The sequence below is a fragment of the Eleginops maclovinus genome, chromosome 23, assembly GCF_036324505.1.
Source record: "Eleginops maclovinus isolate JMC-PN-2008 ecotype Puerto Natales chromosome 23, JC_Emac_rtc_rv5, whole genome shotgun sequence".
NCBI classification, from domain to species: Eukaryota; Metazoa; Chordata; class Actinopteri; order Perciformes; family Eleginopidae; genus Eleginops; species Eleginops maclovinus.
In genome coordinates, this window is record NC_086371.1 from 8272577 (window position 1) to 8292251 (window position 19675).

The following is a 19675-nucleotide window of genomic DNA, read 5'->3' on the forward strand; positions in this document are numbered from 1 at the left end:
GTAGAACTCAATGCATTTTGCCACCATCACATACCGCATCCTGCCTACTATTGATATGTCCAGGGTTAAGGCTGCATCAGCTCGAAGCCAGATTAAGGTATTGATATTACCATCTTCCTCCAACGAGCCTGTGTTTGTTATGGCAGTATATAGAACCTTTTATATTGGAAATGATAGTTAAGCCTTAGGAAAAATGTGTATACATTGTCTGTGTTTGTATGTGGGTGTATAGTGCCTCTTTTTTTTCTTCTTGTTTATGTACTGTAGGCACCGGGTATTCACCAAAGTAAATTCCCTGTTTGTGTTAACTTAGCAATAAACTTAATTTTAGTTGTTGGCGTTAAATAATAACTTCTAAGATTAATTTAGTTTCATTAGTCAATGGGGAATGAGTAAAAATAGGGTTTCAATCCTGTGTATGTTTATGTTGGTTTAATATGTCTTCCCATGCGAACAAATTAGGTATATGTTAGTGCTCCACCTACATGTTAGATTTATTCATGTGTTATTGGCAGGATTTTTTTATACTTGGCACTGCTATGGAGCTCAATTATTTACATCAATAAAATATAGACTCCTACGGCTTCTTTCCAATATGGCAGAAAATAATCTATCCAACTGATTTCCAACTGTTCTAGTTTTGGTGGCTAACCCTACTGGTGGGATATGCCTTGGCTGCAGACATTATGGGGCATACAGACCAAATCCAAACACAGAGCATCCTTTCTCTCCAATGCAGTAGAATGGCTGTAACAGAAGAAGAGGATGCTTTGACTCGGATTTTCCTCCTCCTCCTCTCTCGAAGCATCGAGTGGAGAAACAATCTCTCTGGTGAGAGCAAAGCACCCAGGAGAACTTCCTTATTTGTTTGATAAAAGGGCAGTCAAGCCTAGCAAGACATGCCAGAAACTGAGCGTGCTTAGGGCCACGACACAGCCTGTGGAAGCAGCGATATTCCCCGTCAGGTTTTTCATTTTCCGTGCTAACAGGGACACAGCCACAAGGTCTTGTATTCCCTGGCCAGTTAGCTGAAACAGGTGTGAAATGGGAAGTCAGCGCTTGATCAAATGGAGGAATGCCTTAGAAGCAGTGCCAGACGGGACAACCTAATAGTGGTGCCAATATATATAAAAGTACAATAATGGATAATACTTGTTAGGTGTGATTTCGGGGCCGGAAATGTTGTCTGCTAGCTATAAGTAATGGTGGAATCTGACTCAGTCCACCTGTAAACATTGTTTGTGTGGTATAGCTGGTCCATATGACTCCAAATGTGCTCAAAGCATCTGAAATATCCAAAGGCAAAGTATGAATGAACAGTAATTTCATACTAGTTTTGTCAGTGTTTTTGTCACTGCTACGTCATATCATGTAGCAGATCCTAAATCTGAATGAATGACATGCATTATTGCTACGGCGTTGAGTAAATTTAATCAGGGACGATGTCAATAAAAGTAATTCTCTTCAAAGTGACAGACAGAGGAAAGCCTATAATACCGTGTCCTTGGTTGGCACTCTCGGACAAAAGCAGGGCCTGGTAAATATGGATGTTTCTTTGTTCACAGGTGTGGTTTTCAAAACTGCCTCATGGGAGTTCAATCTCAGCGTTGGCATTTGCATGGGTGGACGCCGAGCGAAAGACAAACTCATGAATAGAAATACATGTTTTTATGGATTATTGTGTTGGATGTAGTTGAGAGAAACACAGGAAGAAAACGGGTGAGGGTGACTGACAAAGAGGAATAAAGACATACAATGAGAGAGAGGCAAAGAAAGAGAAAGTCCTAGGAGGTTGTAACACCCTTCAATTTGCCCTTTCAAAACCTGTAGGATGTGTGCAGGTATCAACACAAGCATGCTTATCATTATGCATCAAGCATCTCAGATGACAGATCATCACTATTGTTGTTTCATGCCATTTAACTCCCCATGCACGGTTTATTGTGCCTTTTGTCATGGAACACATGTTGAAAACATTGCAATGCATCAGATAAAATGGAAACAAGAGAACAGTGTGTTGAGTGTACGGAAAGGCAGTGTTATATCAAGATAAACATCCTGAACGAATGGAAAAGGAACATTGTATCCCCAGGGATGTTTTTATATACGCTGAATACAGTATTTTATTTACATTGGTTATTACAAAAGGCTTTTTAAAACTGTTTTCTTATAGGTAAAGGGAAATCAGAGGATGGCCTAAAATGTAACTTTCAGTCACACCTCTGCACCTGCCTTACTGTTTATTAGGTTACCCTGTTGTGCAATGTAATTCATGTGTAAAGTGTAATTATTGCGTATTTTGACACTGAGGTTGTTACTTCCAATCAGAATCTTCTCTTAGTTACCTCATATTATTATGTTTACTCTAATAAATCACTGACTAATGAATAAATGTGCACTGGCAATTATTTTTAACCAAGCACTATCGGTCTCATGTGGTATCATTCAGCATCAGCAGCTTGATAATCAGACTCAATTTCCATTTAGTTTCATTTCATTTATTCAGGGAGAAGAGGTATTTTTTCCAACCCAAACCAATTAGTAGCAAGGCTTGTATCTGTCTAAACTACATCATTTTCAATTGACACAGAAGTTGCTGTAATTTACCTCATTTCTTTCAATTATCAGATGAATATGTCAATTTAAGAGTGCGGAAAATGTCTGTAGGTTGACTAACAGCTATGTCAATCTCATCAACATCGTGGACCAAAGTCACTGCCGCTTTCTATCAATCCTGCCGTCAAAGAAAAACAGCTGTCAGTCAGCATAACACCAAAATGTTAAGTCAAGTTTCAAAGTCTATTGCCGGGTTACTTTATTCAAGCATTTATTTAGGAAATGTATGATGAATGAATTGTCCAATTGTATGTCTGCCGCAAACTGCCAGGATACCTTTGCTTAGTTAGATAGCAGTAGTAGAAGAAGAAGTACTGACAATGTGTCTCAAGTCATTACAGCCCACTTTTCCCAGCCCATCGTTTTCAGCTGCACTATTGCTCTTAATGTCTTTCATTTTTGTAAATCACTTTGAATTGCCTTGTGTAGAAAGGTGCTATATACATAAACTTGCCTTGCCTTCAAGATGTTAATTATAAAAAAAATTCATACTTCATCTGTCTTCAGAAAGATATAATCTGCCTCAAGTTTATCTGTGTCTTACTAAGTGTTATTAAGTTCAGTTTGTCCTGGAACCACATAGTGTCCTTCAAAAAATTGCAAGTAATATCCTCATTGTAAAGTATTCCTCTCTCTGTGTGTTTGTGTGTGTTAAAGAGATAAATAAATAGAGGGAATTTGTTGTTACATGTATCTGTCAAAATGTGTGGGGTAGAGCGTATTTATGTCATGGCATTTCTCTCTGGGTATTTGAGCATTTGATATGCCGTGTACAGAGCGGTGACCTGTGATAAAACGGCAGACTGCAAAGTGTCATGGGAATTACTGCAGCCTAGCTTGGTCGATTGCACCTGTTACCGGTGTAGAGCAATAACTGAATGGTAAATCCTGTAGGATGGCGAGCTATTCTCAGGGGGTGGTGACCAAGGAAGACTCACATTGACCAAGTATGGTGATCATCGCAGCCTTGAACTTCTCTTTGGCCTCTTCCACCTCCTTCTCGTGCTGACTCTTCTCGCCCATCAGCCGGCGGATGTGGCCGTTGGACGACTGGATCATGGAGTAGAAGTTGTTGGCGTTCCTTCGGTTGACCTCCCCTCTCTCCAGCCAGGTCAACAGCACACGCACTGCTTCAGGAAACTTGCCGTCCTCTGAGGAAGAAAGGTTTGGGTCAATATGAGCATTGCCAGATAAAAAGGAAATTTCCTTCAATAAATGTACTGTCTTCTTGGCAGAAGTAATTTAGAAAGGAGTCTACAGAAGACAGGTTAAAAAAGGGCCATCTTCCAAAACTCACAGTCATTTGACAAAGACAGAAGAGAAGTAGAAGGTGAATAGGTTGGTAAGAAAAGAAGGAAATGTGGCCAAAATCGATACCACAGAAGTGCAATAACATAACAGCCTCTGCCAACTGAAGTTGTATCTGGCAAAAAAGGGACAGCAGGAAAGAGTTAGGGGCAGCAGGAGCAAGGAAACGCTGCCCCTGCGAAATTACTCTGGAACCAATTCTTGGTCAGAGAAATGCAGGAAGCAACAAGTTTAACATCAACTGAAGTACTACGCACAGGAAAAGACTTTCACAAAACAAGACAAGAAGCAAAAATCATTTCAACTGCGCAAAAATAATGAATGAATGTTTGTTTATTTTCTTTGTGTTTGTACAAGCTGTCAAAGCAACATCTATTGGACTTGTATTCTGCGTTGTGTACAGGATTATCAGAGTAGAAAGAATGAGGACATAGAGATGATGAGACGAAAATAACTATGGAAATAAAGGAGAGAATAAATAATTAGAAGAAAACATATTTGTTTGTATATTCTAAACATAAAATAATTGGAGGTTAAATAAAAACAGAGTCTGGGTAAAATCAATCAGCTCTCATCTTTGCTATACATATCTTTGGTAAACGAATACAGGAAAAGTGAACACAGTGATTTAGACGCTGTTTACAAAGCTTAGGTTGTTCTATCCTGTCCTCTGCTGTCTCACTGGGCTGCTTGCAAGTCAGAGGAGCATAGGACGGAAAAAGCTCCCATTCAAAGACCTCAAATCTTCCACACACACACACACACACACACACACACACACACACACACACACACACACACACACACACACACACACACACACACACACACACACACACACACACACACACACACACACAACTTAGCTTCTTAACAGATTTAGCAGCTTGGGAAGGTTTATATTAATTTGAAGCAGGTTCTGCAGATGCTCTTAATTTCTTTCTGTTTGTCCTAAACACACACATACACAGATGCACATGCACTTAGACACAGTCTTGGACACAGTCTCACACACACACACACACACACACACACACACACACACACACACACACACACACACACACACACACACACACACACACACACACACACACACACACACACACACACACACACACACACACACACACACACACACACACACACACACACACACACACACACACACACAACTTAGCTTCTTAACAGATTTAGCAGCTTGGGAAGGTTTATATTAATTTGAAGCAGGTTCTGCAGATGCTCTTAATTTCTTTCTGTTTGTCCTAAACACACACATACACAGATGCACATGCACTTAGACACAGTCTTGGACACAGTCTCACACACACACACACACACACACACACACACACACACACACACACACACACACACACACACACACACACACACACACACACACACACACACACACACACACACACACACACACACACACACACACACACAAGCCCATCAGATGGCTTGCATAAATGATGGTGTATAACAACACTAGATATTGAATCAAGGTGTTATCTTGTGAATCCCTAAAGTGTTCCTGTTGGTTTATGGGCACGCTCTCGTAATACATGGATCCCTGCAGCTGCATTAGTAATACACAATCTGGAGTATTATTAGTTATACCTGATTACCTATGGCCAGAGGACAGACAGATTCAGATTTTCATTTTATTCGTCTTTAGCTGAGGCATTACCTGAAGCATGACTAACACAAATCCAAAGATATTAAATTGTACTACATAGGTTTGTCAGAAAAATATACGCCATTAAAAAACTTGTCGCCTCTTTCTTTCTCTGTGCTTACCGTTTTATTCGTAAATCAGAGCTATTTTGACGAGAAACAGAAGGGAGTGAACATTGCAGAGAACGATGTAGAACATTTTACCAGACAATGAGATAATACTTCCCTGCAGCTTTGTAAGCAGCTTTAAGACAAAGATTTTGTTGCATCCCAGAACATTGTGTTGTTTTGTTTTAGCAAAAATGTGTTCAATGACTCAATTCATTTTGTTAAGCCTTACTTTTATTTTTATTCAAACATATTCCAAGATAAGTGTGAATATATCAATGAATTAAAGTTTGTCCAAGCACTATAAAATGTATGCAAAGTTCAGAAATAATTGACCTTTCCTCTGAAAAATAGACGGGTATGGTGGTTGTTAAGTGGTCAATTAGCAGGTTATCGGGTATTCGAATTAAAAGGCATCACATTTATCTACAAACAAATTATCAGCACTCCAGATCAAGTGGATCTCTCGAGATATTCCAGGCAAAGCTTTCCTAGCTTTAATGTTAGAGTAAAGAGGAAAGGTTAAGGACAATAATGTCAATAAGGATCAACAAGGAATCTCTTGCCACACATTTTCGATTGCATTAGGAATTTAAATGGCTCAACAATATTCTCACAAGCCCCTTCAGCACACCCTCTGCCTATACGTTCTCTGAATATGGAACTATACTCAACCTCAACCATTAAACCACATTTAAATATTTAACAGTTCCTTGCAGCTAAGGTATACGATTAACTTGTATGAAGTCCCTTTTAAATTCTCAGTAGGAAGTAAAAGTATAAGACAGTCAAAAGATAAAGTCTGCAGACAATGTGATGAAGGGAAATGTGTATTTAGAATACTGTCACTGCTCTCTCCAAATACATGTGAACCTTTTTTCATCCCGTTATGGGAGTTCATTTTGCTTTGCACTTGGTTCCATTGATTTTAACTATGACTGCAGTGATTATATGGCGAGTCAATCATCATAAAAAGAATCAGCAGAATTGTTGATTATCTTTTTTTTCAGTGCCTTTATTGAACAGACAATGTTGAAGTGGGAAAACAGAGGAGAAGACACGTGCAGCCCAGGCTGGATGCAAACCCCTGTCCTCCACACAGGGACCAAGCCCCAGAATATGGACTGCCAGCTCTGCTAAGTGAGCTATATGGCAGCCCATTTTAATATCAATGTTTAAATTCTTCAAACAACATGACTAAAACAGTGTCTGAGGAGATGTATTGAAAGCAGCATATTAGTGGCGCAGCAGCACCAGCCCTATGTTTTCAGGTAAGGAGCGTAAGTTACAATCACTGTGGTTACGTGCGGAAAAATACCAAAAATAGACAGTTGGTGTTTAGACGGTTGGACAATTTATAAATTCAGTGTAGCTGTTTTGTCAGATGTGTGTGAGTCAGATGACGCAGCATAAACAATTTCTGTGTAGACAGCCATGCTAGTTCAAGAGAGAAGGTGTTCTTAGGCACAGCAGCGCTTTAGCAAAGGCTCATGCCTGCATTTTACCATGGACTGTAGAAAAGAGTGTGTGTAATGAGTGTGTGTTATGGCAACCCATCTGATAGTTGTTGAAATATTTCAGGCTAAACTTAAGTGGGTGATCGTCTGACTGACATGTCCGTAAAGACACGCCAGCAGCATGGCTAATGACAATTTGCACATTTTTGCATTATTTTGAATCTTTAAAGCCCATTTCAGATGGTTCCATATTTTCCAAGTTTCTTTTACCTTGCCACTGGGATTGCATGCTCTTCATACACTCAGTGTGTCTGCATGTTTCATGTATGTCTACCAACCTTTGATCTTGTCTCCCAGCTGGCTGCTCTCATGCTCTGAGTAGTGCACTATGAGAGGAGGAGAGGGCGGCCGGAGGAGATCCTCCTCTATTTTGCGCCGGTGCCTCTCTTCTCTGGCCAACATGCGCTGGTGACACTCCCACTCATACAGGTCATCTCTGGCCTGGGCGAAGTCCACGTGGAGGCGGCCCGAGTCTTTTTTGTCTGTGCTGGAGCCCAAGCGGATACGGTAACCTGGGGAGAACAAGGACAGGTCTGTAAGTAAAAATTGTAAGATCTGGGGATTAGATACAGAGGACATGAAAGAAAGCTGAGGCATTTAATCGATCGGATGAGCGTGATAACAGCTTGAAATATCAATTTCCATCAACACCTATTTTGACACAAATAGGCAGATATACACAGATAGGAAGATAATAGGTTACACACACACACAAACGTATGTACACACAAGTCTACTTGACAAGGTTAAATTGATCAATTTGTCCTCATTTGCCTTCAGATAGAAATCTACATCTGTCCTCTTTGTTCTCACCGTGCAGCTACTCGCCAGGTGTATAGACCGATACATAAGCAGACAAAAGCTGAGTCCTTGAGTCACTAAAGCTTTTTGTTCTTTATGTACATGAGTGTGAGACAGTAACTACAGTGGTAGCCCTGCATCACCCCACGGCCTCCCACTTGACACTGTGTGTGGGTGTGAAGAGCAGTCACACTGGTTTTGTTAATTGATTGGTGGAGTGATATGTGAGAGGCTGGGGTGTTTACAGTGTTAACTCACACACTAGGAACAAGCTAAGAAAGCCCTGGGCCAGACTTTCCACTCCAAAAACATCAACATACTCTCATCGGAGGAAAGGGGAGATAAAAGTTGGTTTTGGGTGTGAGCAGGAGATACGGATGTGAGTTTTGGGTTGTTTCTCCCCAATCTGTTTTTCTGCTCTCGGCTTGCCTTAATATTTAATAAAGGGAGACCTTAGTGTGCCGAGTGCATGTGTGTGTGAGAAAGTAGTATTTATGAGAAAGCTACACAGGTCTGTCATCTGGCTAATAGATGGACTTATAGCTCCAATCTTTCTGTAGGGAAGAGGTAGATGGAATCACACACACACACACACACACACACACACACACACACACACACACACACACACACACACACACACACACATACACAATAAATAATTCAGAGGGTATTATTGCAGTGGCTGGTCTTTTAAATGAGCTTTGTGAAGAGGGAATATATGGCCTGCAATTCACATGGAGAGATTTAAGGCATCTGGGCAGAAGATGCTGCAGGACTGAGATAAAATAAAACAAAATCACATCTGGTGTCACATGATAAACAGAGCGTACCCTTCCTCTCAAGGAGCAGTTAAAGAAGCATACCATTAGCAGAAGGATTTCCAAATGATACAAAAATGGTGGTATGAAAAGGTACAGAAATCTTTAGGGAAAAGGTATATTGAGGTGAAGATGCTTCAATCAAATTTGAGCAAAAATATTCTGTTGATCCCTAGCCTTTCTGATTTCAACTCTTAAACGTACTGTGTAGGAATAACTGCAAAAGGAAGAGGGCTGCAAATGAAATAAAGGCCTGGAAAATACTACATGTGTGTGGTGGCCCAAAACACACCCCACACAAGTTTCCGAAGCTTGTGGAGATTGTATAGTAGTCGTCTTCTTCTCTGCAACACATATCAAGCAAAGCCGTCTCCCGTGAACCTTCTGCTAACTGCAAACGCTTTTCTCTATCACAGAGTATGAAAGAATGTAAACACAGTCGTTACAAGGGAGTATTCTCCTATTTTGTAAAAGGAAAAAGCGAAATTGAAGTTACCTGAATGTGACTTGAGTTCATGTATGTTTTTATTGCAGCTTTGCTCTGTATCACAAGGTGAAAAGGGGCATACTATGCTCATTTTGATACTTGAATTTTAGGTTTCTATTATGTTTACATGCTATAACGTTTTTCTCAAATGGTGTGTGAGATTTTCATGAGGTTTTCCTTAATTGGAGAAAATAAATGCAGGTCCTTTTGGGAATATATCTAAATCATGAGCTTGTCTGATGACGTATGTACTGTATGTAACATTATTGCAACTGTAAATCCTTTCAAAAATGAATCCCTATACGATAGAGGATATTTGTATTTGCGATAAAGGATTTATGCTAATTAACTCTGTTTGCGCAAAAGAGAATTTATGTCCCAAGTGCAAAACGATATGTATTAAGACCATAAAATATATGATGCAACTTAAACAACAGCTGCATATAAATGTTTTAAGTCATGTCATTTTACCAATGTATCACCGATGCAGAAAATACAAGGTACAAATATAGCTAGAAGTGTAGAAATGATAAATGTTTTGTCTTGTTTTTTACAAAAAAATATCATGGCTGAGTCTTTCCATTCTGTCTCATTTGGGTTTCCCTTCACACATGACTCTTTATTTCTCCAACTACATATCCAGTGTTGTTCACTCCCAAACAATTTGTACGGAGTGCAGCAAACTTTCCATCTATCTGTCCATCCACACCTCCATCTATTCATCCATCTGTCACACGGTCCCGAGTGAATGTGTGAGGCTGGAGAATCGCAGTGCTGAATGATAGATATCAGCCCTTTCATTTCCATCAGAGTAAAGGTTAACAGCTCATCATTCTTCCTGCACCTCAGGTGAAGGAGCGCCCGGGGCACTGATAGCAGTGGAATGACAATACAAGCAGTCTCTACAGATTCAATATTGTCCAGGTGGCTAAGAAAGAAAGCTGTTATCCTCTGACCTTTCAGCCCAATGTAAACCAATACATACCTAGAAACAAGGTTGGAGTTTTGTTGGCGTTTTCATTGCACCACAGAGAATATATGGCAAAAAAAAAAAAAAACTGACAGGGGTTTATTGGACACAAAATGTTCTTTCTCTAATAAAAACACATGATCCAATACCACACATGACAGTTTTATTGAGTTTGAGCATTTAGAAACTTGGGTAAGAGTTACCATCGTTTTTAGAGTAAGACATCTTACCAGAGAGGAGGAAAGCCTTGTCCACAGTGAACTCCTCAGCAAATCGAATATGGCAGAAGTTTTTCTTGCTCTTTCTGATTGCAGCAATCTCCCCACACTGTCCAAAGACCTCCACGATGAGCTGCTCAGTGGCGTTCTCGGGCAGACCGCCAACGAACACCGTCTTACACCCTGGAGGGCGTTCCCTCGTGGCTGGAGGTAGAAGGTCTGTCAAACATGGAGGTTAAAAGCAAACAGACAAAATTATTTCAATTGAAGTAATAAATGTAGTCTTCACCTAACACAGTATGAATTTAACATCCTGGAAATACATAGAAAATATTTGGTTTATTGGCCGTCAATAATTGGCTACAGCATCACATTTAAGACCGGTTTGAGTCATGAAAGACGTCACAATATGTCAGGGTTTTTAGAGCAGTAAGCTGGACTTGAAATTGGAAAGGAAATTGGGCTGGTTTGGCGTTGCATTGTTCCAATGAAGCCAATTATTTTCTTTATATACTGTATATTTCTGTCTGTCTTTCACTTTATTATTCATCATTAGGATTGACAATCAGCATCCAAATATCTGCTATAAGTTGTGACATGCTTGTAGTTTCGAGTGCTTACACTCAAACCAACATATTAACTGCTTCAATGTTTTGACTCTAAAATGTAAATAGCAAGCACTCGTTTGTCTTTTGTTGTTCAATAAAAATCCTCAAAAAGCTGAATTCAAGACAGAAAATAAGCCTTTGAATGTATAAATACATCTTTAGTGTGAGGCAGTAACAGCAGAGGTAATCATGAATATGTCTTATTACATGAACATTATATACAACCATGTTACATGGCCATTAAATACATCAAAGTGAGTGCTTTCAAATTACTCTATATTTAAGCCACATTACATGACATGTTTGAGCCATAGGAATGTTCTGTAAGAAACATATGAATTCATAATTATCCTGGGAAAATTATATTATTTCCATGTATTTCTGACCCCCTGGTAAGAGGTAAACAAGTTAGAAACCATTAGGAGCAACAGAGGTGGGAGACATCTCCCAGGATGGCAAGACATGAAACAACTGTTACAAAATAAACAAAATACTTGTTATTAAGACAGTCATGATAAAAATATCATGAATAGATTGTTCACACATTAGAAAAATGCGGATCCAGGAATATGTCGAGAATCTTCCAGGTATCGCTTGGAAGATAAGACCTGGGCAACACACTTTTCTGTTACTAGAATTCCTCAGAAACACCTTAAAGCTGATCTGACGTGAATAGGGAGCAATGAATGGAAGGTAAAATTGGCTTAATATGGTCAAGTTTCCTTGATATAGCGAAAATTCTAGTTTTTTTAACCATCCGAAGACTTATAGTACAGCACACGGCAGGCCTGCCAACAACACAATCGCAATAATAGAATGAAACGAAAACATGAATAAGGGCATGGATGGAAAATACTGAAAAAAGGCTGACTTTGGCTGAGCAGGAAAGTGCATGGCACTGAGTTTTAGAGCAGACACAAAAAGCCTCTAAATGCATAATTTGGGAATCATCATCTGCCTTTACAGGCACATACAGCTCGGTCTCATTGTCATCATAGCAATGGAAATGAATTCCATTTTTTGAAGAGGTTAAATATAAAAGAGAGAAATACAGAAGGCAAACATATAGTTATATTATCAGCAGAACATGTTGGTGACCTGTGGATGGATAGTGTGGGGATACAACTGTGATTACCTTAGGTATTTAGTTTTAAAAGGCTTTATCAGGAGCTTCGTGGGACTCCGTCAGTGGAAGGGATGTTAATGAGATTTTGTGATTCACATGTAAAGGTAAAGATCATTTGTGAATAATATGGCCGGGGAGGGGGACAGTCTCAATGTTTTTAACCTGGCTGATAGTCTGCACTGAGAAGATTTCCCTGGCTGGACATTTTAACTTAGGTAGTTGGCAGGCCCTCTCATGATCTGTAATCACATGCAACCTGCCCAGCGCTAAGTCCCTAATGTCTACTTCACATGAACACCTGTCTATATTCCTCCATAAATTAGCTGGGTTAATTCCAGTTGGGTGCAGGCCAACCACTATCAGCATGTCAGGGCAGCCCAAGAAACAGAGGCCAGTTATCAACACAACAGAATCTTTGCTCACTACAAGAATGAGCCTGACGCTCAGTGAAGAAAGCAGTCCATCGCCTTACAGGGTAATAATGAGATAAACTGTAGGGGAAGGATTGACCAAACCATGATGGAAATGTAGAATGATAAGCAATAACAGGGAACAATATGCCTGAATCATTTTTATATTACAGAGATAATCGTGTCATGCTTTACGTAGCATAGAAATCAAATCCCTCTGGCCAAAAGAGGTTGATCCTTTTGTATCGATGGTTTGAACCGTGAAAGACCTTTCTGACTGAATAAAGACAAATGTTTACAGATGTAATCTCAGAAGGATGAGGTTTGCCACAAATAATATGAGTGACTGGTTTAGTCTGCACAAGGGAAACATGGAATTTGATTAATGCTAAACCATTTGGGATTCAATGGTAGCAATAAGGTTGATTGTGCATCAAGTCTTAGTGTTCAGTTCTTTTTTTTCACATAAAAAAAAGTGAAATACCGTAACCTGTTTGCCACATAGTATTTATGCTGACGGTTGTGATACGTTATACCAACCTAGGAAATATGGTTTGATGCATAACTCAATTTAAGTTGGCATATCATTAAATATAATGTGCACAATATTAGATAAACCTCTTGGTTTACCACATTGATATAAGACAGCAGCAAGTGCATGTAACTGCAAGTTGAATCAACATCTCTCTGAATAAATGTAATCATTACTATAAAATATACCCCCCTGATACAATAGTAAAACTTAATACAAGGCTTATAACAGATGTTAACAATTATAGTATTAAATGTTGGAGATTTGAGCAACAGCTGTGAAAGCAACAGCTTGACATGTTCTTGTACTTGGAAATATTCAATAAGTTGTACCCATATGTTTCAACACAGTTTTTAACACAGAAAATCCCATTCTTACAGCAGCAGATATAAAAGTACAGTGACGTTTGCTGACTCACCGATCAAATTGGATCCAGCAGTTCAGTCCCTCAAGCAGAGCAGAAATGTAGGACTCATTCATGTACACTTTGAGTGGCTGAAACCACTTTCCCATGGCTATAAAGCTGTGGCCCAACTCAGGCGACTTTCCATCAATCATCTGCTAAACTCTAAAAAGATATAGTGTATTTTTCTCTCAGTACTCCAAAGGTTGGACATGAAATTTTAAATTATAGGCCCAAGAGGAGTCATTATCCAGTGCTGTAGCTTTAGTGCTGGAGAGCCTGTAGCAAAGTTATGGTAAAACACATCAAATGTACTTTATGGCTTTGTCCTCCTCATGTCACAGCTTGCTCTGGCACATGGCCCAAATGCCTTGGTCCCCTGACCTTGGCGATGATGATGGCATTAAATTGGAACATGCACATACTCACTCTCACTGGCATACTCAAAGTCAGAAAACACACACACACACACACACACACACACACACACACACACACACACACACACACACACACACACACACACACACACACACACACACACACACACACACACACACACACACACACACACACACACACACACACACACACACACACACACACACACACTACTGCTAGGACAACACCAAGGTGATAGTTTCCCTGCCTTAACTTTGCAGTCAGCTAAAAACATGCCGCGCTTCATTGCATGATTCAGCGTTAAATTACAATTTATGACAGGGTTTGGCTGATGAGCGAGGAGGACAACAAAGCAACAATCTGACATTTAGCTGACATCCTTGCTTCATAAAAGCCTGCCTTTAAAAATCAACAGTTCTTTCCCAGACACATTGGAGATGTGACTGCATTACCAAATGTGTGGCTTTGAAAGAGGATGCAATCCATAATGGGGACATTTTAGAAATGTAGGCACGTAGACAGGAGGGTTCTGAAGGGCATCTTTGGTCTTTTACTTGAGGGTAATTACAGAAAGACAAGCCTGACATCGATGAAAAAGTAGAAGAGCTGGAGGAAATGATGACCATTAAAGACACGCACAAAGTAATTCCCCCGAAGCAGTGAATGAAATGTAGGTCTTCAGCATTAAAGAACAGGGGACAAAAATGTGTGTGTGTGTGTGTGTGTGTGTGTGTGTGTGTGTGTGTGTGTGTGTGTGTGTGTGTGTGTGTGTGTGTGTGTGTGTGTGTGTGTGTGTGTGTGTGTGTGTGTGTGTGTGTGTGTGTGTGTGGGAGTCATGAGGAAGTAGAAAGTTAAATCAAGTTTGGGGGTTTTTCTGTTAGGTAAAGAAGATAAATTTAAAGAACACTGTTTGGAAACAAAACTGTGGTTACTGACACAGAGTTAACACTTTTATTACTATGATTTAAACAGTTGTTTCCCTCGAGAGATCAACTTTAGTGCCTTAATGCAGTTCAATTGTTAATATTCAGTAATATTATAGAGAGACACACTATAAAATATTACACCGTCTACACCTGAGTCCTTACATACTAAATAAGATGGACCGTCAGGTTTCGCCTCTGTGCAACAAGTGTCATAGAGGGGTAGGAACATATTACCATTTCTCTGGCAATGCAAATTGATAAAAAGATTTTGGGGAACGATCTCACAGGAACTGAGTGGCATCTTTCAAGCAAAGGTGAAGAGGGACCCTGGCCTTTTCATCCTCGGCCTCCCCTCAAAGGAGGTGACGTCTAACCCGTTTGAAGTTCAAACTATGCGACAAATTACTACTATTGGCCAGACAATGTATTTTAATTAACTGGATCAATGATAAAGCACCTACTGTCACCTTATGGTATAGGGAAATATTCCGGGTCCTCCCCCATGAACGACTTAGTGCAGTTGTGAAGGGTAATGAGGGGTCCTTTAGTGAAGTGTGGGCTCCTCTGCTCAACTATCTACCTGACGAATTGACTCATCTAGTGATGAGGGGCCAGTCTTCCTTACAATGGCCACGGCTACCTGATATAAATCCGTAAGGGTCTTTTCTTACAGTGTGGCACTTACTGCTTGATGTATCACTGTTTATTGTGGGATGCTGATGTGACTGGGACTACATTAATGGGAGATGTGTGTGTATATAGAGCAATATGAGGAGGGTGCCTGCTTGCACTGCGGGGGCAGATGGGGGGCAGTTAACTGGAAGATTTGCCTGCTAAGGATAGATGGATGGCAACATTTTATTTTATTTTATTTATCTCTGTTACTGATATGATGGCAAAATGTATATTTTGTGTTTCTGTTGAAAACCAATAAAAATCTGTTTAAAACAAAAATATATATTCAGTAATATACAAGTCAAAAAATGGTTTAAAAAAAAGACAAAATTAATAAAGAATGAACAACTGCAATCATGAAAATCTAATTATAGGTACTTTCAGATTGTGATAATGTATGTGCTTTAACATTTTGAATGAGGATATTGTTTGATGATACTTTTTACAGTTTAATTGCTTGGGAAAATAGTTTTAAGTAGTCATGGTAGAATCTGTAGTTTAATTTACTGCAAATATATATATTAAATATAGATATTATAAAGTAGTGTGTACGGGTAAATAAAGTGTAATAAACAGGAAAACAGTAAAAAAAGGAATTGAGAGTTTCAAAAACAAAAGTAGTCATGATAGGCAGGTAAAAACATGGTCAATTGCAGATATGTTTAAGCATGAAAGATAGGAGAGAGGCTGAGCTTCAGGGATGTACAGTTAAAGGTCAATGAGGAGAGCGCTGCATGCACTGTCGGAGGTGGACTAGCTGGGGGTCCTGCTTCCTGTGATAGCAGCCATATGCAACCTGCTGCCCTCTATGCCCATCACACACACATACACATGCACTTCTAATGCCTGCTGAACACATAACAGATACCTTAGGAAAATAGAGCACTGACTCACAATCATCCTCTAGTTGAAAGAAGCCGTTCTGTCCACGTTTTCCAATGTTTTGTACCACCCACACACACATCATACGCAAACACCCAATGGTATTCCTTTATTTTGGAATATATTTAGAGAAAGACGCATGTCAACTATCTATTGTGACCCCCTGTGTTGTCCCCTGTGGTGGAGCTTTATCACGCTGTGACCCCCTCAGAAGAACCCCACAGGCCTCAATTACAGTAAAAACCTTCCAGTGAGCCAAGAAATCTCCTCAATGGCTCCGCTTGGTTCTGGATCAACGTCTTCCCATCTGTTAGAATAAATTGCCGCGTTAAATCCTACCCTGAAGTGCTGTTATTTAGATGGCACTTTTCCTTTTTCCCCTTTAAACTCGCTGCTGTACAAAGGAATGTCTTCTTATTGGTTTCACCTTCTATTGTAGAAGTCGACAGTGGCACCTTTTAAAAGGGGGAAGAAAGTGCTACTCTTTCATGTTGGGAGTAAATTGACTCCCTCTCAAGACTAACTTTCTCATCTATGGCATGCTTCTTGCCTTAAAAGTGACAAAAAAAGGAAGGAAATGAATAGAGGGAGACAGATTGCATGAGAGAAAAGGTCAGTGGAAATGAAACTGGCAGGAAAGTTTCAAAAATGTGTGAAGATTGTAGAAAAGGTGGAGGGAAGAGTTAAGTTGAGAGATTTCTTTCAGGCAGATTAATGTGTGGCCCACATTATATCTGAACACACCATTGGGTGGATGCTTTTATCCAAAGTGATTTACAAGAAGCATGAGTGCTTAAGTTTTGTGTGTGAGAGGGGCCCGTAGGAGAAGAAGTCCTTAACCTCAGCGGTGTATGAGCTGCATCCAATATGAACCCCTGAGTGTGACAAAATCTTTCTTTAGCTCCTTAGCTGTGTATTTTTAAATCTTTTGTCAGATACACAATAAAAAGACTCAGAGGGTTCAAGTAAAGGCTTGCATTGTAAAAAATACATTTTAGTAACAGGGCTCTTGAGGCCAAGGCTTACTTTACCCTGTTCCTGAATGAAGACAAAAAGGGTAAAAAGAAAACGCAAAAGTGCTCACACTGGAATGTGCTTGTGACGGCTTTTTGTTTTCTATCGTGGAGAAGATAGCAGTTTGACACCTGATTTCAGCCTCAGGAATCGAATGAACTCTGTATAAGTATGCTATTTTTCATCTATGATCAGTAGTGTGAAATGGCCGAAAGGTGGGTGGTAAATACTCGTTCATTTATTGTTTTGGATAGCTTTTTTTCTGTCTGCAGTGAACTGTGACAGTGATGCTTTATTATAGGGGGGAAAACTGAACTCAAAAACACTTGGTATCAAAGGCAGACTCCCATGCTGGTTGTAAAGGGGAGCTCTCACTAACAGTCTAGGTTGACAGCCGTGTAAAAGCCTCCAGACAGACAGTTTTATCCAAAAAAGGGGAGACAGTTCCTCCCACAGGGAGTGAATACAATGGATCATGTTTAATTATTAACAGGATTCAAGTGTGAAGAAAAGGTTTTCTTTTTCTGAAATCTATTTGTGCTGTCTATTCTGCAAAATTAATATATTTTGATATTATAATGGGAAATTAATTGTGAGGGAATTGAGTTATGTTTTATTCTGGTTTATTGACACAGGTGGATATAAAAATAAATGTTAAAATAGCATTGAAATTAGGGCCTAAATATGATAAGAATAAACAATAATAATATCAGGATGGCATTTTTAATCAAATGAAATATGGAATGATAAAACTCAACATCCACATCTGCTGCCCTCCAGAATTACAGTCCCGTTTTCTCCCACTGCCATTCTATACATACATGATCTCTTCACTGTCATGTACACAAGCATGATTTTACTGAATGTTTTATGGCTTTTTAGATTTACCAAAAAGTGATTACAAAAGCTTAAAGTTCCCATATAAATGATAGAAACCAGCTGGGGGTGTAATTTAGATGCTGGACAAATCAAGGGAGTTCACTCCCATTGATGAGAAGTACAATAAACCCCGTTTTTTTCATTAAGCAGTTTTGATAATGCCTTTGCAACATTACCCACAATGGCCCCACATAGAGATATCAAAGGAGAAACAACACAAGTATAAATGCTATAGAAAAATCATTACACAGCATACATGGTCATATCCCCTTGTCCTATTTAGTTGCTTTCTTGAAAAATGTATTGAAATAGGAAATAATACATTTACGCTGCATCTTGGTATGAATTGCAGTGGCATTTTATTGAGGGCAATAAGGGGGCTGGAATCCTGTAAGAAGGCCTACGGCCCCTGAGGGACTAATCTCAGAACCAGGCATGGTGTTAATTCCACTTTCCATTCCTCTATTGCTCAGTTTTATATGATTCTGCCTGTTTAACTTTTCCTGACCTGTCATTTCGTATAACAACAGATGCTGCTCCTCTGGTTCAGTCGAATAGCTTTCTTGCAATTACAAGAAAATGTCTTATTTTATTCCTTCAGAACCGAGTGGAAAGATTAGACCAATTACCATGAATCACCTACAATGGCCCGCAGGGGAGAGTACTGTAGCTTTAAGTAATAACGACAATTTAACAATTTAATTATGAGAGCAGGGACCTTTTCCACTTTCATAATCATTTTCTAACCCCATTGTGTGACAGTTCAAAGATCAGGTTACAGAAGGCCCCATTTCTTTCAGATCCTGATTCACAAACACTTCATAGAAAGACATGTTTGTTTGTCCAGGCATGTGTGTGCAAAAGAGGGAGAGAGTACCATACATGTTTAAAATAAGTGGAAGTACTGTAGCCACTGTGGACATCACCCATTAGTTTGTGGATGTTTCTGGCATGTTGGGTGTAGCTGAACAACCATACTATTTTAAGGTTATCAAAATGTTATAAATTAACTTTCTTTAAATGAAAAACTGTTTAATTTCCAAGAATAAAACACGGAAAACAAAACCGAGAAACGCCAGAAGTAGTGACCCATCATAACAAGGTATGCACCTCCTAAAGCATACCCTTCTTTATCATCAAGTGAGTTCATTTTCTCATGGACTTTAATACAATTAGACTTCTTTTTGCAGCGACCCCCTGCTGGCAAATAGAAATAATGGTGTAAAGCACTGCACTGCCTTTATTCTTCCGAACCTTGGTTACCGTTTGGTTAGTACATACTGTATACA

The 19675-nt window shown here is 39.5% G+C and overlaps 1 protein-coding gene across 1 annotated transcript in view; it reads right to left on the reverse strand.

Moving 5' to 3' along the window:
* LOC134859859 (ecto-NOX disulfide-thiol exchanger 2-like) overlaps positions 1-19675 on the reverse strand; it is a 148518-nt gene that overhangs the window by 27558 nt on the left and 101285 nt on the right. Inside the window, exons 5-7 of the mRNA XM_063876605.1 lie at positions 10542-10748; positions 7511-7744; positions 3555-3767 (exon numbers count right to left, since the gene is read on the reverse strand). Coding sequence (XP_063732675.1) covers positions 3555-3767; positions 7511-7744; positions 10542-10748 — 654 coding nt within the window. The remainder of the gene's footprint in view (positions 1-3554; positions 3768-7510; positions 7745-10541; positions 10749-19675) is intronic.